Source organism: Equus przewalskii, chromosome 6 (assembly GCF_037783145.1).
Source record: "Equus przewalskii isolate Varuska chromosome 6, EquPr2, whole genome shotgun sequence".
NCBI lineage: Eukaryota > Metazoa > Chordata > Mammalia > Perissodactyla > Equidae > Equus > Equus przewalskii.
Window position 1 is genome coordinate 27,795,170 of NC_091836.1, and position 20,371 is coordinate 27,815,540.

Below are 20,371 nucleotides of genomic sequence, written 5' to 3' on the forward strand. Positions count from 1 at the left end.
CCTGAGACTCTGCCTGGGTGCCCTCAGTTGGGTGGGCAGAAGTGGCAGGCCTGGCCTGGAGGAAAGTGGGAGCACACTGGGGGTGTGCACTGGGCCCAACAGGGGCCTCTCTGAAACCAATATCCATTGGGATCCATCTCTAGGGCTTTCCAGGGATGCTCCCCCACCCTCCCTGGAACTGGCAGAAAGGAACAGGACATCCGGTGAGAAACCGGCTAAGTGGTAAGAGGGAATGACTCACCCATGGAGGGGGGAGGGCCTCCAGCCAAAAACCCTGCTGAGTCAGCACAGTGACCTGAAGGTGATGGGTCCCCTCCTCCCAGTGCAGCTACTTCCCTAAATGCCAACTGCCAGGGCTGGCCAGCTCCTCATTTCCTGATGCCCAGGCTGATCCACCTGGGGAGAGCCAGGTGAGGAAGAGGGTGAGATCTGGAGGGAATCCCCTTTCCAGGGTCCCCTCCTCTGGGAAGGTTTTGCCAATCAGTGTCGCCTGGACCCAGTTGTTCTGCCAGCAAGAACTCACATGAGCAGGGCTCTCACTGAAGTCCTTTGAACTTGTCCTGTCTCGTACCTATGCCCTGGGCACGTTTCCCCATTAGTCCAGGAGCTCCCCAAGTGCCTGGGATGCACCTCCAGCCTCCCCTCCACACCTGGGATGGGGTCTAGGGTGACCCAAGTCAGAGGGCTCAGTGAGGAAACAGAGAAGCAGCAGCTGACCCAGTTCCTGTCCCTACACCCCCGGCCACCCCTCTCTGGGGCTGGGTATGGCAAGAAGGTGTGAGGGCTGAGTCTGGGCGGAGCACCTGTGCCCTGCGCCACTGCTGGCCCAGCCCTAACGCATCCCCCACCTCCTGCCTGCAGGGGCTTTACCTAGGGGGAGTGGGCCTTAGGCAGTTCTCCCTCGGAGCAGTGCCTGCTGGGACGGCTCCAGGTGTTCTGGGGCCTTAAGTCCCCTCTACATCCACCTTGCCAGCAGAGGTGATAACATCCCATGATCCCACAGTCAGGGGCTAATTGCTACTGTCCAAACCCAGGCGCCTCCACCCCTCATTTGGGGTCACAGAAACTGCCGATGTTTTCCTCTTGGCTGATGCCCTCCCCCCCAACTCCCCACATGGAGCTGGTTAATGATGGGCTGTGGGGCTGGCGCCTGGCGCCTTGGGCGGGTGAGCACAGTGCGTGGGAGAGGAGGGGGCGCGGCAGCCTGGGAAAAGCCCCGAGAGGGAGCTGGAATGGGAGCCCAGGATCTTCCAGATGGGCTGGGCCGGCGCTGCTCCCCAGCAGCGTGGAGCCCCGGGGTGGTGGTGGCGGTGGGGGCTGCTTTGGCAAGTCCTGTCTGTCTCTGAAACCCAGCAGGACAGGTTGGGAGACAGGATGACTCAGGGAGCTGGGTTTTGCCTTCTCCCACCGAGGAGCAAGTGGCCAGAGACACCTGGACTGCTCTCCTGCAGGCCTGTTTGATGCTGGCTGCCCCAGCCCCAATGCCCAGGGCAGGGCTGGACCTGAGCAGCCCGTGACACCACCTCAGCATCCTAGGAACAGGAGCCTCTTGCGGGTCTGCCCCTCTCCGTTGCCAGCCTTCAGGCTCTATCTCTTGGTCCTTTCTGTGGTGCTCATCCTGTACCTGCCACCTCTCTTCTGGCCAAGCGGTGGGGAGGAAGCGTACCTATTGGAAATTGGGAGAGGTGGGCTCTGGTCCCCACTACTTGGTCACTTTTTTCTGTATGGCCTTAGGTAGAGCAGGTCCCCTCTCTGGCCTCAGTTTCCTTTTCCATAAAATAAGCACGTTGGACCCCAGGACCCTGGAGGACTGTACTTTGAATGTCACCTGTCCAGCTCTCTCTCTGCCTTAGCTCTGCATCTTCCCTGGATCAGCCTCTGGAACTTCTCTACCACGTGGCTGCTCTACCTCTGTATACTGCCCAGCTCTTCCAGGAAGACCTCCCAGATTAAGTGGAATACCAGGAAAATCCAGGCTGCACAGCAGCACAGCTGGGCGCACAGAGGTCTTCAACAGCCATACAATCCCGAGTGCAGCTGACACGGCTCCTAAATGCCTTTGAATTCCTCTTTGTTCTCCATCCCACGGTCGGTTCAGCCCCTTCCCCGCCCCCACCTCCAGCAGAGTCTCACTTCCTTATTTTCTTAATACTCCTGGGCTGGGACTCTACCCCAGCTAAGTAAATCCAACCCCTTTCCTTTGAGCCTCAGCACCCACCATCTCATCCCTCCCACTGTCCCTCCCGCTGCCCAAGCCTTGTCCCTGGGGCAGGGCTCGTCTCCTGTAGAATAATGCCAAGTCAGCAGTCTCCCTCCTCCAACCCACTCCTCATGCTCTAAAATGTAAGTCATTCTCTACTTACATCCTCCCATGGCTTCCTGGAGCCCTTAGGAACAAGTCCAAAGTCCTTTTGGGCTCTGGACCTCATCTTGGGCATCCCCAGCCCCCTGACACCTCCTCTCCTGCTCTCCCTCCTGCCACATGGAACAATACCATCAATTCCCTGCCATGTTATTCCCTCCACTAAAAACATGTACCGCATTACCTGCCCTGGTCCTCTTCATCCTTCCCCTATGACCTTAGACTTGACTTTTGAGGAGGAGGCTTCCTGGAGCCCCCCCACCCCATGAGGAGGAGTTCCTGTCCCCTGAGGACCCCAGGACCTGAGCATTCATCTGTCCTAGCACTTCCCCTGCTGAGGGGAAAGGCCGGGACTTTGTTCCAGTGCCTGGAACACAGTAAGCATAAGGCGGCCCCAAGTGATTGGTGGAAAAGGCTGTGAGCCAGCTGGGGTCCTGGGCCAGGGTTAGCCATTTCTCTGGTCTGACTGCAGCTTTCTGGAAATTGCACATCAGCCAAGGAGCGGGGCCTATGCAGGAGGACACAGCACGGTGTCAGCATGTAGGGCAGGAAGACAGATGCAAGAAGAGGCCTCATACCTACAGAGGTCAGGGACTGAATCTTCCCCTTCTTGACTGAAACCAGGAAGCTACACCCCAAAAGAGTGAGGGTCTGCCTGACCTCTTGCCCACCCCCGACACCAACTCCCGCTTTCTTCCCACTGGGTTCCTTTCCTCTGCCCTCTGCCCCAGTTCCTAGCACCCAGCCCTGCTTCTTCCCTCACTCCAGACCACAAGGTGAAAAATCTTCTCACCCAAGCAAGCTGCGGCCCTCAGGCCCTGCTGCCAAGGTCTCAGCCCTACAAAGCCTGCTCATCCCCCAGCTCCACACCCCTCCCAATACAGTCTAGGTTTCTCCTGGCCTGGCCTTTTGAAGCCTCGAAGACCTGGACTACCCGGCTGGAAGGCCAGGATTCAGACAGGTCCCGCCTCTGCAGCAGACGCTGACTCTCCACGGCAGCGGCAGCGGACGACACAGTCTCGCAGCAGACACACGCAGCAGCCTGGATTCCCCTCGGCAAGGGTGCATTTTTAATGACACATTTTGGGGAGCGTAGGCAACATCCTCCTTGGAAGGCTAGCGTAGGGGTGGAAGAGGCTGAGGGCTGCTGAGGGAGCAGAGGGAGAATTCCCCAGGCTGCCCCTGGGGAACCTTCTAAAAGCTCAGAATTGACACATGCATTGTCTCAGCCCTGTGGGTCCGAGCCGACGTTCACCACCTGTTTGGAAGTGGAGGTCTCTCGATCTGCCTCTTACCAGGAGGGGCTGTCAGACCACCCCAGCGCCCAGCTGTGCTGATGCCCTGTCCAGCTCCTGGCAGCTGCCCGCACTGATGGCTGGGGGCACGGCCTGTGCGCGGAGGGGAAGGCAGTCAGGTGGGCGTATGCTGTCTGCTCCAGAGAAGACTCCTTCTCAGACGGAAGGGTTGGGTGGGAGAAGGATAGTGAAGGGGTTCAAAGGAATATGGTGGGGGTACATAAAGTAATTCACCCATGAGCACTGACTCTGCATTCAGATGGACCTGGGTTTGTATCTACTACTGACTAGCTGGGTGACTGAGCAAGTTGCATCAACCTCTCTATGCCTCAGTTTTCTCAGGTGTAAAATGGGGACAACTATAGTACTATGTCCCAGGGTTGATCTGAGGATGAAAGGAGGTAATTCAGGTATGCTCTTAGCACAGTGCTGGGCACAGTCTTGGTTTCCATCCCAGCTCACCAGGCCACTTGTGATCTTCAGCAAGTCCCTAGGAGAAGGTCATTTTCCCAGAGCAAGGGGTCCTCAACTTGGCACTGTTGACATTGGGGGCCTGAAAGTTCTGTTGTGGGACTGTCCTGTGCACTGCAGGATGTTTAGTAGCATCGCTGGCCTCTACCCGCTCCATGCCAGTAGCACCCCACCAGTTGTGACAAGCAATAACGTCACTAGACATTGCCCAATGTTCCCTGGGGGGTAACACAGCCTCCAGTTAAGACCACTGACCTAGAGGGAAGGGCTTAAAACTCAGGCATTGGTGCTGGAGTGTGTGATGGATGGACAAGGCAGACCGGAGCAAGCTGGGTGCAGGAGGGGAGTGGGGAACAGGGTTGGGGGCGCTCAGAGGGGACCTGTCCTCATCTGTCCTGGGGCAGAGGCCCAGAGGTGGCTCAGGGTGGGTGTGCAGAGCTTGTTCTCGGCGCTGGAGGAGGAGGGCAGTGACTTGCGTGTTTGGGGAAGACAGGTGGAGAGACCAGGAGGCCCCGGGAGTTTGGACCCGACTGTTGTTTGCTGTCAGAACACGGGTCACAGAGTAGCGAGCGTGTCCTCTGAGGACAGAAGCACATGGGGAACGGGGAGCCCGAGGAAGAGACACAGTCAAGGAGACACACAGTGGAAGTGACACTGGAACCCTTGGCCAGGGAGCAGGGCGGCGGCCAAGACGAGGGGGATGGCTGTGTTTCTAAGAGCAGAAACCAGGTCGGGCAGCGTCTTCCTTCGGCTGGTAAACTGCTATCATTTCGGAAGGATTTTCACCTCATTTGGTTCCTGCTTAAGTGAAATCCACAACATGTGTTCTCTGCATTAGTGGAGTGTTTGTGCTTAATTAGTGGCAAATTCTTTCATATTAAAGTCATTAAGTTTTGCCGTTTGCTCTTCTCACCCCGGGCCTGGCTCTCCTCTGTCTTTCCTTCTAGCGCGGGCAGCCTGATTGCAGCCACGCAGGTTGTTCCAGCCTCGCGGCCCCAGCAGACACACACACACACACACACACACCACCCCCTCCCTGTGGCATTCGGACCCTACAGCACCAGCCCTTGGCCAGTCCCACCCTGGGCTGGCATTTGTCACTGCTAGCACCTCCGTCCACACCCTAGGCTCCTCCACGTGGGCTGGCAGCTCTGCCTCCTGCCCCATTACCTCCTGCCTCTGGGGGCTCCTCCTAGGCAAGGCTTTAGGGTCAGAACTCTTCCTGCCAGGAAGGCTCTAGGGCTAGAGTGGGAGGGACTGGCTGGCTTTCAGGGTGTGGGCTGGGGCACTGCTGCTGACTGGCCAATGAGAAAGCAACCCTACAGCTCAGGAGGCCATGTCCACACAGCCAACGAGGCAGCAGGACCAAGGCTCGACATGCACTGCTGGGGCAGTGTGGAGGGTCCCTGGAGGGAGGGGCACTGAGATGGGGCGGATGCTGCCTCTTGACCCTGCTGCTGCAGGAAGGTCTTCGTCTCACCAGTGACCTCTGTGACTATGCTTTGTAGCCACAGCACAGTGGTGACCCTGGACTCTTGGACAGGGAGGAGACAGTGATCGGGGCCCAAGGCAATCTCTTCCCCTTCACCTGCTTCCGAAGCAGCTGAAGAGGGAGACGGTGGATGCCACAGGCACCAAACTGCTGTTTCGTTTCCTGGCAGGACTCCCTGGCCAGGACCAAAAGAGAGATCCCGTAGTCCAATGGCGGCCTGAGGTTCATGCTGGACATGCTATTCCCAGGCAGGGCTGGAAGGCCTAGGTCTTCTGCTGACCCCGTTCACGGCACGGGTGACGCCAAACTGAAGCCAGCTTTGGGGACTAGCTTCTGGGACGCAGGGCCAGATGGGCTGCGGCTTTCTCTGCAGACTCTGCAGGGGGCATAGGGATGGGGTGCCGGGGGCCTGCACAAGGCGTTTCTCTGGAGCTGGACTCCTGCAGTGCAGGGAAGCAGCGATGCTGGCTGGAGATGGCAGCAGGACCTCCTCTCCTCGCACAGCCCCCGCTTGGTGAAGCTGGTTCCGGAATGTCTCAGTTGCCACAACCTGGTCCCAGACTCCAGCAGGTCAGCCTCCCTCTCTACTTCAGGGCTGTCTCCACCTGAAAATGCCTTCCTTGCCACCACTCTGCTCCTGGACCAGGGACTGCAGGCGGGAGGGTAGCAGTCTTTATCTGACCCATTCGCGACAGCATTAAACCTCTTTAATGGGCAGGAAACAGGGAGCAGGCCCAGGCTCAGGGTCACGTTTTCTCTGACTGACCTTCCTCAGCTAATGTTGCCCCAGAGCCTCCCCTAAAGGGTTTCCCACAGGGGCTGGTGGTGGGCAAGGAGAGCAGGCGCCCCCAGCTCCAGCAGACCAGGGCTTCGGGCCTGCCGGGGAGACAGCAGAGGCAAACCCTAGTCCTTGTGCTCGCCTGGCTGACGGGAGAACCCAAACCCCAGGGAGGAGAGCCACCAGTGCCTCAGAAATTCAGGCTCCCATCTGGGTAGCATCTGAGTGGGGCCGGGGTGGACTGCATCACAGGAGGCAACAGAGGTGAGCTGAACTTAGGGAAAAGGGAGGTGAGAGTCTTTCAACGGTCCTTCAGTCACATTCAGAACCCAGCTCTCTTTCATACCCCCACACTGAACCTGCTCTGGCTCAGAGACCACCCCCAGCCCCGATTCTCTCCCCAGTCCAAGGCTCAAGTGAAAGGGAACATTTCTCCTCCTAATATAAGCAACAGATGCTGGATCCCTAACTTCTCTGATAATAGCAGCCCTAGCTGTAACAGCCTCAACTCACTCTACCCACCTCCACATTAACCCCGAATGGCATCCTCCCCAGTGTAAACCCCAATCCTAGCCCCAGCCCTGTCTCAATGTCAATGCCAACCTAGCCCACAAGACCTGAGTCATGACCTAACCCTGGTGCTAACCTCCTTCTGGTCTCAACCACAGAACGAAGCGGAAGCCGATGTGTGGCCTATGTCAGGACAGCGCTAACCTCACCTCACTCCAGCTCTGAACGCAGCCTCAGCTTTGGGGTGCCCCAGTAGGAAGACAGTTATGGCTCACGGTTTTCTTTCTACCCAGTAGTGCACCCCCTTGGGCTGGTCAGAGAAAGGGGGGGTCTTCAAAGGGCCCTGACATGGCGTTGCAGGGAGAGGCCTGCTGAGCCAGAGCTCTCCCCCTGTGTGGTGGCTCTGCCTGACTGGGGGCACCGTGCTGCCATGCTTATCTTGCTCTCTCCCCATGCCACCCCATGGCACGGGCTTGTGGACACGTCCAGGTCCCTAGAAACCCTCCTTGGGCTGTCCCTTGCCCCAGCGCCCAGGAGGCTGGAAGGGGTGGTGAGAGGGCTCACACTTTCCAGTTTATTCTGCTGCTAATTTCAGCCTCAGCGGTCATGAGCAGCAGGACCCATGAACAAGTTCCACAACCTTCTCAAAACCCAGGGTCTTCACCTATAAAATGGGCCTATGCACAGCCACCTCATTTGGCTGGAGTGAGGATGGAGTGAGGCCCCAGGGTCTCCTGGGCAACCTCCTTCTGGGCCTCACTGTTCTCCCAGCACTGGCTGTCATCCCCCTCCCTTCTCCTCTCTCTCCCCGCAGCACTGAAATCATCGTCCTCTTCTTGGCAAACGCTGAGAGGAGCAGGTCCATGACACTGTCACAGCCTGTCCTCTTCCTGTCCCGCCAGGCAGGGGTGGGTGGGGTGAGGGGACCCAAGAGGCAGGAGGTAAAAACCCCAAGCCTTGGTCACTTCCCCCCAGTCCTGCCCACTCTCCCAGTTTCACCTGCCACTGGCAGTGTCAGAGTTTCGAGTGCAGGGTCTTTCCCATCCTCCCCGCCCCTCCTCCCCGCCATCGCTCTGCCCAACACGAATCTATCAGGAGCCTCACCCAGTCCCGCTTCCAGCTCAGACTTGTTGGGGTTTCAGGAGTCACTGGGTAGGGGCGCGGCATGCCGGGACCTGCTGCTCGTCCTGCCTTGCAGAGAGAGCTAGCACGTAGGCAGCAGGGCACGGCGCCCAGCTGCAGGATGCAGCCCAGCCTCTGCGGCCACCTGCTTCCCTTCCCTTCCCCTCCCTCCCTCTCCTTCCCATTCCCATGCCTTCCTTGCCCTGCCCACCACACTGCCCAGAGCGGCCCCTGAAAGCCCAGCAGTGGCCCGTGGCAGGAGTGTGTGTGGGGGCGAACCCCCATGTTCTGCTGAGTCTGGGAAGGGTGTTACCTGCCACCTTCCACCACCCCAAGACTGGGCTCATCCCCTTAGCAGCAGAAACCCAGGGTCTCGCGTGCTCCCCTCCCACCCTAGGAGAGAAGGTACAAAAAGACGAAGTTCCCTGCTAGGCCCCTGACGCCAAATGGGCAAGAACAGTTAACATATGTATCTTACTTATCTTTGCCAGGCTCAGGTCTGAATGTTTATAGATATTAACTCACGCAGTCCTCTCAACAACTCTTGGAGTTGGTACCATTATTGTCTCCATCTTAGAGATGAGGAAACAGAGAGGTCAAGTAACCTCCCCAAGGTCACAGAGTCTACAAAACTGATTCGACAAGGGCAGTCTGGCTCCAGAGGCACCCACCACCTGCCCATGGCCTCCCTCTCTCCCTTTCCTGGAGAGATAAGTGGTCTGCACACACCCACTGTGCCCCAGAATTGTGGGAGAGGGTACACAAGACACATGGGACCCTGTCTGTCGGCAGCCGTGGTATCAGGGCTGGGAAGGGTTCTTTGTGGGGAGGGCAGACATCATTTCCCCTCCACCTCCCATCCTGGCTCTGGATGTGGCTGAGCCCCCCAAATCCACTCCTATTAGGACTGCAGGGCTCGCTGAGCCCAGGGCATCCCCGGCCCAAGAATATTATTGGGCATTCCAAACACATAAATCTCCATTCTTCCCTGCTCCCTTTTCCTCCTGGTCCAGGAGTTAAGATACTTGACTTCCAGTCCAAACTGCCAATCTCTGGCTGTGGATCTTTATCTTTGTGCCCCTGGGATGCTCCACCCGTGAAGTGCTGGTGGTCACATCTTCTCCCATTGCCTCCGGGGGGTGGGAGGACCTGGTAAGCTGAAGGGCTAACGCATGGGAAGCTGCAAAGGGCTACTGATGGCTACCGTTGATTAAGCGCCTATGATGTGCCAGGCATCTACATACACGATCTCACTTCATCTTCACCACCATCCCAGGAGGGAGTCCCCTCAGCCCAGGGCCCTGTCCTTTCCCAAGGCCCCAGCAATATAAGGTTCTATTACTCTTTTCCTTCTTGTTTTTCACCCCTGCTCCTCCCACACGGCATGCACTGCTCCCCTACCCCCAGGCCAGCTCTACCCACTCTGGGTTAGGAGCTGCCTGGAAGCCCAAGAAGTGGGCAGCAGGTACTCATCTTCACCCCCCTCCCTGAGCAGGGGACTAGGGGCCTGGAGGGGGTACTTTGGGGCCGGCCCAGCCCCCAAGGTGAGCAGGGAGCTCAGACACATCTCCTAGCCAGCTCCACCGCCGGGCTTCCCATCAGAGGCTGCTGGGATAGCATGCCAAATTAGCTTAATGAGCGAGGCCCCAGCTTTAATTGGTGCCCTCCGCTTTGCAGCCCCGTCTCCTGCTTTCATTTTTAATGCTGGGAAAGGGTGGGTTTCTTCCTCTCTGGCTCCTGTGCATTTTCACCCTGGCTAATGGCTCCTCGCTCAGAAAGGCCCCTACAACTGCTAATTGGGTTTAATTACTGGGGTAATTAATGATTCTATTGGAAAACTGAAATGTTGTGGGTGAATTCTGTGTATAAATAGATAGGAAAGTCAAAGGGACAGAATGAGACCCAGGGAGACACTGGGGCGGGAAGAAGGACTAGGCTGAGAATCCTTCAGCTGGCGGGTCCCTTACATGGGGACCATCTAGCCTAAGCTCCCCGTTTATACATGAGAAAACGAAGGTGCAGAGAAAAGCAACTCACCCAAGGTTGCCAAGAAGGTGGTGGCGATGGGGAAGGAGGAGCTGGCAGCACTGGGCCGTGGAAGAAAGGGGTGGGAAGGTGTGACTTTGCCTGGCTGGCTCAGTCATGTGATGATGGACCCAAGAGCACCTGGGGAATGGTTATCAGTCAGACACTAGCCCACAGAAAAGGCCTGTGGTTATTTCTCTTGCTGTGGTTACACAGGCCCAGTTGATAAGCAGACGAGGCCAGGAGGCAGCCAGGTGTACACAGAGAGCATGGTGGGTGAGACATGGAAAGAAGGCCACCACCTCTAGCTGTGACCTCTCACCTCTCTTGTCCATAAGGAAAAGGCAGACCAGGTGTCTCTTAAGGTATCTCCTGTATCTTTCCCACTTAGCTCATACCCACCAGCCTCAGCTGATGTGGAGGGGAGGGGGCGAGGTGGGTAAGACATTCGCCCCTTGAACTCCATGGTGACCTCTAAGTTTTGTACTATTCTGGGGAGGCAGGAGACAGGGGGAAGGAATATGAGATGAGAAGGGGGTGGGAGAGGACTGGTGAATATCTGGTCTACTCTAGGGTGGGTCCACATGCCCCCATGGCCTTGATGATGCCTCCATGCTGAGGGCCCCGAATCCACGTGTCTAGTTGCCAACAGGGCATCTCGCCCTCCACGTGCCCACACTGAACTCTTCTCTCTCAGCTGCTCCCTCACCCCCGTCCCTCCCAGGGTTTCGCCACATCAGTCACTTCATTATATCCATTTGACTCTCCTTCCCCTGATTTCCAGAATACAGCCCTTGAACTCCCAAGGCTTCCTGCAGCTCCACTGGGAGTTTAGGGCCCCACCATTTCTTATCTGGAATCCCGGCACCAATAACACTAATAACAAATAGTGAACCTTTAATGAGCACTCATTATCTAAGAGGTATTTTTAGGTAATGGATCTCATTTCATCCCCACAAAAATCCTCCATGAGAGATCCTACTGTTAATGGTGGGAAACTGAGGCTCAGGCTGGTGAAGTGGTCTGTTGAAGCCACAGTGCCAGCAGGTAGATGTGAAGATAAATCAGATCTTGTCACACAGGTCCCAGCTCTCTGATGGTCTTGGGGTAAATCTGAGCTGCTTATCAGACGTCACAATCTGTCCCTGCCTGTCTTCCCAGCTTCTTCTTCTGTCTCTCCCATGTCCCCACCCTCCACACCAGCCCCTGTGGAAAACTCCTACCCACATCCAACATTCAGGTCCCACATTGCAACCAGCTCTCCCCAGAGCACAGTGCTGGGCTCTGCCAGGGGACTCGTTATCTCTGAGGCCCCAGCGCCTGGCAATGGTAGGACCTGGATCCGTCTTTGCTCAATGAACTGCGAGCTAGGCCGGAGAGTCAAATCTCAGAGAACAGACTCGGGGACATGGGACTGTCGGCTTCTCCAGTCACCGAGATCTTTTAATCAAGACTTCTTAGGAAGCTCGTGATCAAAGGACAACCAGACTCCCTGGAGAACGTCATGATTATTTGTAAAAAGGACGAATTCTCTATAGGAATGAGGCCGAGAGGCCCCTTACGTGGGAGGTGCATCCAATTCTAGCCCCAGTGGGAGATGAGATACCCTCCTTCCTTTACTACCCAGTCCAGCCTGCCAGCGCTAATCCCATCCCTCTGCAGGTGCAGCCCCATTTATCCTGATGATCCTAGATTCTAGAATGATCTAAAGGAAGGTGCCGCCCATTTTGTAGATGTTGAAATTGAGACCCAGAAGGGTGACGTGACTTACTTGAGGCGATAGAAGAAAGGAACTGAAAAGCCAAGGAGAGAATCCAAGTCTCTCGACCTTCTTTTGCATTCCTGGTCCAAAGGGAAGAGGAAGAGGGATGCGGTAGAAACAGCCCCTGGGTGTGTGAAGGCTTCTGGGTAGGCGTCTTTGGAGGGCAGGATGGCATCCTGTGCCCAGTGCTCAGAGACCCAGGCTGGCCTAGTCAAGGTGAAGACGGGCAGCACCCTTCTTCCCTACTCCCCCTGCACACTAGGCCTTAGCTGCCCCAGGCTGGGCCCCTTGTGGGCGCAATCAGGAGGTGCTCCGGAGTTCACCCCCACCTGGCCCCTTGGGGTAGGGGTGGTGGAGGGAGGGAAGCCTGAAGAAGCAGGTCAGAGCAAATCCTTCCCATGTGCCCCACCCCCAATGAGAGCGGGCAGAGCTGGAGCCTGTAGGACCAGAACCCAGGCGCCCTGTCCTGACACGTCCCAGAGATCTGCTTGAGTGGGAAGTGAGAGGGTGAGTCAGGGCTGGGGCGGGGGAGTGCAGAGGAGGACAGAGAGGGACGGGCAGGGGGCTAGGAGGTCTTTCCCCCCTCAGAGGACATGGGGACCAGGGCTGGCAGGAACCAGGGAAAGGGTGGGTTCCCAGGGTGGGAGGGAAACAGTGTTGGCTCAGCGGGTCTTTGGCCCAAGGCCCCAGCCTCCTTGGTTACAGGCTCAGACAGGTCCTGGAAGCAGGCTTCTGGCTGCAGATAGGGGCAAGGTGGGAAGCGGCAGCCAGCCTCCTTTGTCTGGGGAAGAACCACGCTGAGGCCCGATAATAGTCAGATGGCTGCACCACTTCACCCCGACAACGAGCCACAATCAACAGGAGGTCTGGCGGGGCAGAAGCGGGGGAGCTGCCTTTATCTCCCATCTCACAGCCCCCTCCCTGCCTCCCGTCAGGCCTGACAACTTGGGTGCTGCCCACCGCATGTAGAGGCCGCCCGGGAGGGGAAGGCCCTTTCGCCCACAGTGGATGTTGGGGTGGGGAGGCTGGGGTGAGGATTAGGGTGGAGAGATGCTTTGAACCCAAGACAGACTGGTGGGACCTGGTTCTTGACTCACGGCAGAGAAAGGGGGGATGGCCAGGGCCTGTGCTTTATTTTTTTTTCTTTTATGAGATGTGAACTCAAGCAATTAAAAACACGCATTTTATTTTACACAATCTGCCCCGCTGTGTCTCTTCATCTTTGCTCCAGCCCTGGTCCCATCAGAATGGTGGGCATTTCGCAGCAACTTTTCATCTTCAAAGTGATTAGACAGATTGAGTGTGTCCCTAATTCTTACACAGTTCATCTCCCTCCGTTGTGGGCCCCTCATCCCTAAAAATAAATACTGGTGGATGGCATTCGTGCTTCCTGTCCCCTAGAATTCTAGCAGCAAGTGATTTTATTTCTACCAATATTGATAGAACACCTCCTATGTACCAGGCACTGGGAAGTCTTTCCCGTTTAGGATCCCATATCATTTCCACTTCCATCCTGTAGAGTAAATATTGATATTCCCATTTACAGAGGAGGAAACTGAGGCCCAGTGGTTGAGGAATTCACCAAGGTGCAGAGCTAAAAAGCCGCGGTCCAGAACTTGAGCTGCTGTCTCCTGGCTTCTGTGCACTGTACTCGCTTTCAGAATGAGAGCTCCCTCTGTTTTTCTGTCTGCTCAGTTAGAACCTCTCCCCCAAGGCCAGATTCCAGCTTTCCAGGAGGGTGCTGCCTAACTCTCCGGCGGACATTCATAGGTTCAGATTTGCTGAAGGGAACAGGATGGATTTCCCCAGAGGACAGCGTGGGCACCAGAGGCCGAAGCCCTCAGTGACCTACCCGTCCGGGTCTCCTCCTGGCCCCGTCCTGGGAGCAGGGAAGGGAAAGGGAGCAAAGATTGGGGTTTAGGGGTGGCTAAGCTCTCACCGTGGAGCCAACTGGTGCTCAGACAGGTAAATGGGGCCACACCTGCCCAGGCCCAGGCGCTGCCCTGCCCGACATGCCACCCCAGGCGCCAGTTGGCAAGGGCTCCCAAGTAGACTTGGGCAAGGAAGCACGCCCTTGGGAAGGCGACATCCCTGCCTGACCCCGCGGCCATGCGGCAGCAGCAGAGGTCAGTCAGACCCAGCCAGAGCTGGGGCCTGGGCTCTGACCTGCACACCAGAGGTTAAAGCGAGGGGCTGTCATACACTAACTACCCTCTGCCTCTGACAAGGTTTTACCCCAAACAACTCCACTCGGGTGACTAAATAAATCACTTCTCCTTCTTTTAAGGTCTCCATAGCAGGAGATCCCACCATCTCCCCTAGGAAATGGCGAAATGTTCTACACCCTTCACTGACGGAGATGTTCTTCCTGAGGTCTGTCCTCCATTCCCCTCGCTGCGACGGAAGCACACTCTGTTCTGCGGGGTGCCAGGGCCTGTGGGTTCAGGTGCCAGAGCTGGAGATCAGGCAGGGCCTCCTCTGAAGGAGGGACCAGGAGGGTAGGGAGGGGCTTGGGTGGCAGACAGACCGGGGCTGAGCTCTTCCACTCACTGGCAGTGAGCCTCAGTTTCCCCATCTGTAAAATGGGTTTAATAATCACAAAATGGCTATAAGGATTCAATAAAATAATATATGTACATGGTAAGTGTGACATAGAGTAATTGCTCACGAGGTGGCAGCTGGCATGTAGATTCCTTGGGGACATGAACAGAGCCAGCTAGCTGAGACTATGCCTCAGACCAAAGTGGGCTCCAGGCCTTCCCCAAAGGTCAAGGCTACTCTCATTTGTCTGGATTCTAGAAGCTTCCCTGTGCCCTCCTGCAGAAGAATGGGCAGCCTCGAAGCTCCACAACAGGTCTCAGATGCTCAATTGCACCCCCCTCCCCAACCCACAATCAGCATCCTCACTCTGGCCTATGGTGCCTGGCCTGGTCCTAGAGTCCTGTGGCAAGCCGCCCAGGGACCCAGGAGAGCTCGGCAAAGTGCTGGGTGTGCTCCCTGCAGAGGGTCAGGGGCAGTGGCCTGTTTCTCTACCAGCCGGCCTCCTGGTGGGTGCCCACACAGACCTGCATTCACACTGTGGGCCGAGGATGCAGAGAAAAGGACCAGAGGTGTCAGAGGCTTGACATGGGCTGAGGGGCTTCCCCCAACCTCCTTCCGCAGCTCCAGGAGTCTAAGAAAGTTTCTGAGCGTCCTTGAGGGAACTCTGGGAGTCTTTCCCACGTCAGGCCAGCAGACGCCAACACTGCCAGCTCCTCCCTCTCCCCTCGTCCTTCTCCCCACCATCCGGGGCTAGCCACGCCCTGCTCTGTCAGTGCCCAGCCCCGAGTCCTGGAGAGCAGAGGCCCCCATCCCAGCCGCCTGCCACACCCCTGCACTCTGGCACCCCAGACAAGCAAGCGTGGCCAGGCCTCTGGGCCTGGCTGGAGTCACAGGATGGCTGGGAGGGCCCCATCCCGACATCTCTCTCTGCTCCCTTGTCCCCCACAAATGTGTGAGGGAGAGTGGCCGGAGCCTGGGGTAGGGCCTTGTGAAAGACACTGGCCACATTCACTGGGCACTGGCTGCCCTGGCTCCTAAGTCCTCAGCACGACCTTCCAGAGCCAGCTGAGGAAACCAAGGCTCAGAGGCACTCAGGACTGCCAAAGTCAGTTAGCGGTCGAGCCAGGACAAAAACCCAGGTCTGCTCGCTGGCTCTCCCCTCTTCTCCAAGGCCTCTGGAATGAGGAGACTGCTTCTCAGGTCCACGACGACAGGAAAGCCCAGAGCTTCTCTGGGTCTTGGTCCCTGCTCTGTACAGTGGGAATCACAACCACTACCACGCCTACACTTGCAGGTTTGTTGGGGACATCAAATGAGACAAGCTTTGAAAAGAGAACTGTGTTACCTGCAAGGAGGTGCCCAGCTACTACCACTTTGGGATTTGAGGTCATGGAACAGGACCGCATGCTCCCGAGGGGTGAAGCCCCTCCTGAGAGCTTTGCCAGGAGGCCTGGAGAGGGTGGGGGTAGTGGTCTTGGACCTGGGCTTTGTAGTCTGGCCCCACTGGGCATATGTCCCGCACCCCAGGGACATTGCATTGTCTGGCTGATACCCGCCCCTCAGCCTGTTCTTGGCTCTGAGGGTCCCTGATGTGACAAATACATTTTATGATGTCATTTGCTAAGCACTAACACCTAGCTCACGAAAGGGGCCTGGGCTGGAGTCAGGAGACCCAGGTTCTGATCCTGCTGCAGCCGTGAGCCAGTGAGGGGCGGGACTTTCTCCTCCTGGGCCTCAGTTCCCTCATTTAAAATACAGGAGCTGGTCAGCTGACGCTTCCTGCACGTTCCCTCTGGCCTGGCCTGTCTGGGAGTCTCTGCAGCCAGCCCCAGACAGGCTCCAGGTGCAGAAGGCAACAAGCTCCTGGGCTCAGGGTGACACTGCAGGGTGGCAGAAATGGAACCTTGAGGATTCCATCACAGCATGGCAGGATAGAGAGCAGACGAGATTTTGCAGCTCTCTGAGGTGTTGCAAACAGGGCGTGGCCGATTCCCCAGGCCTTCCCATGTGCCTGGTGCAGAGGCATTTCTCAGAGCTGGTTCTTGTCAGAAAGGGCAGAGCTGAGTCCTGTTTTGGGAGGGGGCGGGTGCTTGGGGAAAGGCACCAACTCTACAAAACGAATCCAGGTTCTTGCCTAACCCAAGGGGCAGCCTGCAGAAGCTCTGGTAGCTGGAGGAGGCTCCCCGGTTGGAGACCTTGAACTCACAGCCAGGAAGTGAGGTGTCTGTTAGTAAGTGAGACTCCGGCAGTGAGTCAGGTCTCTGCAGAGCCCAGGGATGGGGTGGGGTGGGACAGGCCGGGGAGCAGAGCACTTGCCCAGCTGAGTTCTGATCCTGCTTTTGCAGCAATTTGCTGTGTGGTCTCAATGACATACTTAACCACTCTGTACTTCCTCTTTATCATCTGTCCTCATTTGCCATCTTCCTCATTCCCATCTGAAGTGGGAATACAAATGATGGCTTCTTAACACTTCCTGAGGTTATGGTTAGGGTCAAACACAAGGTCAAATGTGCTTTACTGAAGTTCCATTTCCCAACATAACACAGAGAGCTGACTCTGAGCCGGGCAGGGACTTGTTGCTTCACATTCTCCCAAAGCCCCTGGATGAGGTGGGCACTGATGCAGTACCATGGAGAAGGGGTGGAAGCTCAGAGGTGAAGTAACTGAGATTTGGTGTTAGGAGTTTTCTGGGGTTCCACCCCCGAGCTGTGTCATCCATGATGGGACTCAGCACCCCAGCTAAGTGGACAAGATGACTTTCTGGGGTCCCTCTCAGCTTGCAGTCCCTAGAATAGGACCCCAAAGCCCAAAGTCTGGTCTCTTCCAGACTCATCCCTTTCTCCTGCTCAGGGGGGCGTCTGGAAAGGAGATGAATCTGGGGGAGATGTTAATTAGTTCTGACAAATTAATAAAGAAAGCCTAATTTATTCTCCAGATCTAATTTCCTTCCCCGTGCTTTATTTTCCTGCCCAACAAGCTGCTGCTAGGGAAAAGGAGGGGAAAGGTGGCGGTCCTGGGGTCAGTCTGAAGACAGGCGCAGCCCAAATCTGCCGGCCTCCTCCTGGCTGGCTCCCCGCGCCCACCCCATCCCACCCTCCACTGCTGCAGGAAGCCGACCCAGACATTAAGCTGTCAAACCACTCCCAATTATCTCTCTCTATGCCCGCCGGCTCCAGGGGCGACAGTTGTAGCAAGCTGGCATTGACTCATGCTGTCACCGGCCTGCCCTGCTCTGGGAAAATGCAATTTAATGAAGTCCAATGGCAGGGCTGGGGCAGACAGGGTCCCAGGAAGAGGGTGGCCCCAGCACGGGGACGGCTGATAGTCTCCTCTTTCTGCGGGACAGTGTCTCTGCTCGTCTGACATCACCTCACCTTCAGTGCCGAGCCTAGACCCAGCGGGAGGGGTCATACTATACCTTCTCGGCCTCCAGTCACCTCTTCTGCAGCTCTGAGCAACCGAGGTACTGACCTTCCCTCCGAGGGCCTCCACCTCCCCTGGCTGCCTGTTTTAACAGCGTATGGTCATGACAGCTGGGAAATTCTTCCTGCTGTTTGATCTTGATCCCTCTTGCTGAAAAGCAAGTGTATTTCCCCATGCCTTTTCATGCAGAACCCAGGAGAGGGTCAACCACTGCCAGACGCCATCCAGGGCAGTCCAGGGTTGGGGAAAGAGGCTGTCGCTGTACTGCCAGGCCAGTCTGACGCTGGCAGAAACTGTATCTCCCCTTTTGATTTTGGCTGCGCTGGCCTGGCCCTGCCACCTGCCCCCACCCTGGTCCTATCTCATCAGGGGCATTTGCTGGAGAACCATGTTCTCTCCAGCTGTACAGCAAAGGACCTCTGGCTGCAGGTTCCTAGGTTCAAACCCCAGCCCTGCCACTGGCTACCTGTGTGACTGCAGACTTTCTCTGCCTGTTTCCTCATCTATAAAAATGGGACAATAGTAGTAACTTCCTCATAGGTTGCTGGGAAGATGAAATGAATTTCTATAAGCAAAGCAGTGAGAGCAGAACCTGGGCGGAAGTGGTCAGTCACGGTCAGCCTTTGCTGCTGCCCACCATGCCTCCTGGCCCCGAAAGGTACTATGGCTTCTGTCAATGCAGGGCCTCCACACATGCTCTTCCCTTTCCTCTGCCCTCTTTCTCCAGTGCTCTGTCATCCTTTAGGTCTCCCTAGACTGGATTAAACCCCCTCGCTGTGTGTCCCCACCAGGTCATCCCCTTTGGCCATTGCCACACCCAGAAGAACTTGTTGTCTGTCCCCTGCCAGACCATCGGCTCCACGGAAACACGGACGGCACCTGCCCGCTCAAGCCGGATCCCAGCGCCCTGCCAGGGCCTGCACGCAGGCGATCAGTCACTCAAGAGTTGACTGATGCCTGGCACGACTTGTCCAAGGTGCCTCAAAGCTTCCCCTCTCTTCCCAGGGGAAAGGGTATGGGGACCCAGGCAGGTTTGAGAAATGCTCCTGAGCAAGGAGAGAGGAGGCTAGTTCCAACCACAAGTTTCTCCCATCTGGCTCCACTCTGAGGCCCAAAGATAGTCAGAAGGGCCTTCCTTCTGGGTACCAAAGGGACAGAGAAATGTCTCATGGCAAGGGCAGTCGGACATCTCCAGAGCTCAGAGAAGAGCTGCACCCTGGGCAGTCCCAGCACCCATTCTCTCGTGCCCTTCTGGGCCTCTGAGTGCCTTGCACTGGGCCAAGTGGTGGAATACAGTCATTGGTCCCACACACGTCTACGGGGCACCAAGGATGGGCTAGAAGAGACCGCACAGAAACGAGTACTCCAACCTTCTCGCTGTACCAATGGGGACACTGAGGCCAGAGGGTGACTTGGCCAGCAAGTGGCTGAGGCGCCACTCTTAACTCCGAGGCTGATGCTCTTCCCCCAAAGCCATTTGGCCCACAGTAGCAATCCTGCTTCCTCACTCCCGCAGTTGATTCTGTCGCCCGGGATTATTGTTAAAGGAACTCCCCCTCCAGTGCTCCAAGTGAGGGACCAAAAGGATCAATCATGTACAGTGCAAGGTAGCTCACTGCCAGGTAACGAAACATGCGCTCGGCCCTCGCAGACTGTCCACTCCACTGCATCGCGCCTCTTCTAACAACCAGTCAATGCTCCTCCCAAACCTCCTGGGCTCGGCTCCTCCAGGAAGCCTGCTCCAGTGAGCCCCACCAGCTCCCGGCTCAGGGACCCTGCCTCAGCACCCAGGGACATGGATCTGGGGCGGAAGGAGTGCCTCTGGCAGCTCACCTGAGGCCACACAGCTGGTACTCCCCGGCTGAGGGCAGGGCTGCTTCCCCCGTCCCTCTAGATCTTTCCTGGACTACCCCAGTGTTTCTCAAGATGGAGAGAGCCCAGAGCTGTGAGAGAAGGACTTCTGGGAACAGAGGGCTTCCCCGAGCATAGAAAGAGGTCCCTCGGGCCCTCCCAGCGTCCACCTTCCCATCTATAACTTGGTTTACTAAGCATTGTGAGGGCTAGGCCTGACTCTCCTCCCTGGGGTAAGGGCAGGCCCCGGAGGCACTGAGAATGCCCTGCCACACCCCAGGAAGTTCTGTCCAGCCAGGTGGACAGATGCAGAAAAAGGGCTGAAAGTTCAGCTGTGCCTGTGCGCACATCGAGGGATGAGAGATGTGGGAGGGGACCTGGATGAGCTGGGACACGGGGAAGCAGGTGGTCAGCAGGAGCCAGACCAACACCAAGACTGTGGGCAGAGAGCTGCTCACAGGACAAGAGAGCGTGCAGCCCAGGCCAGGGTGTCAGACCTGAGGCTGGGGAGGGCCCGGACACTCCTCCACTCACACCCAGGGGGAGCTTCTGCGGAAAATGTGGACAGCTCCGGCCACGAGCCTGCCACCCACATGTGGGATTCTCTCTGAACTCTCCTGAGACGTAAAACAGGGATAACCACCCTGACCTCCAGAGGTTGCTGGAGGAGGAGGTGAGAGCACTTTGCAGATGCTGTAAGGCCCTGCAGGAGGGGAGAAATCTCAGAGGAATCAGGGTG

At 56.9% G+C, this 20,371-nt stretch overlaps 1 protein-coding gene across 2 annotated transcripts in view; it reads right to left on the reverse strand.

The window, feature by feature from the left end:
- Window positions 1–20,371, reverse strand: part of LOC103546634 (nectin-1) — a 66,291-nt gene that overhangs the window by 22,865 nt on the left and 23,055 nt on the right. The window contains exon 1 of one of the 2 annotated variants that reach the window (XM_070623310.1): window positions 11,827–12,167. The exons of the other annotated variant lie outside the window; for it this stretch is intronic. Coding sequence (XP_070479411.1) covers window positions 11,827–11,992 — 166 coding nt within the window. The 5' untranslated portion in view covers window positions 11,993–12,167. Of the gene's footprint in view, window positions 1–11,826; window positions 12,168–20,371 lie in introns of those variants that run through there. 2 annotated transcript variants of the gene reach the window in all.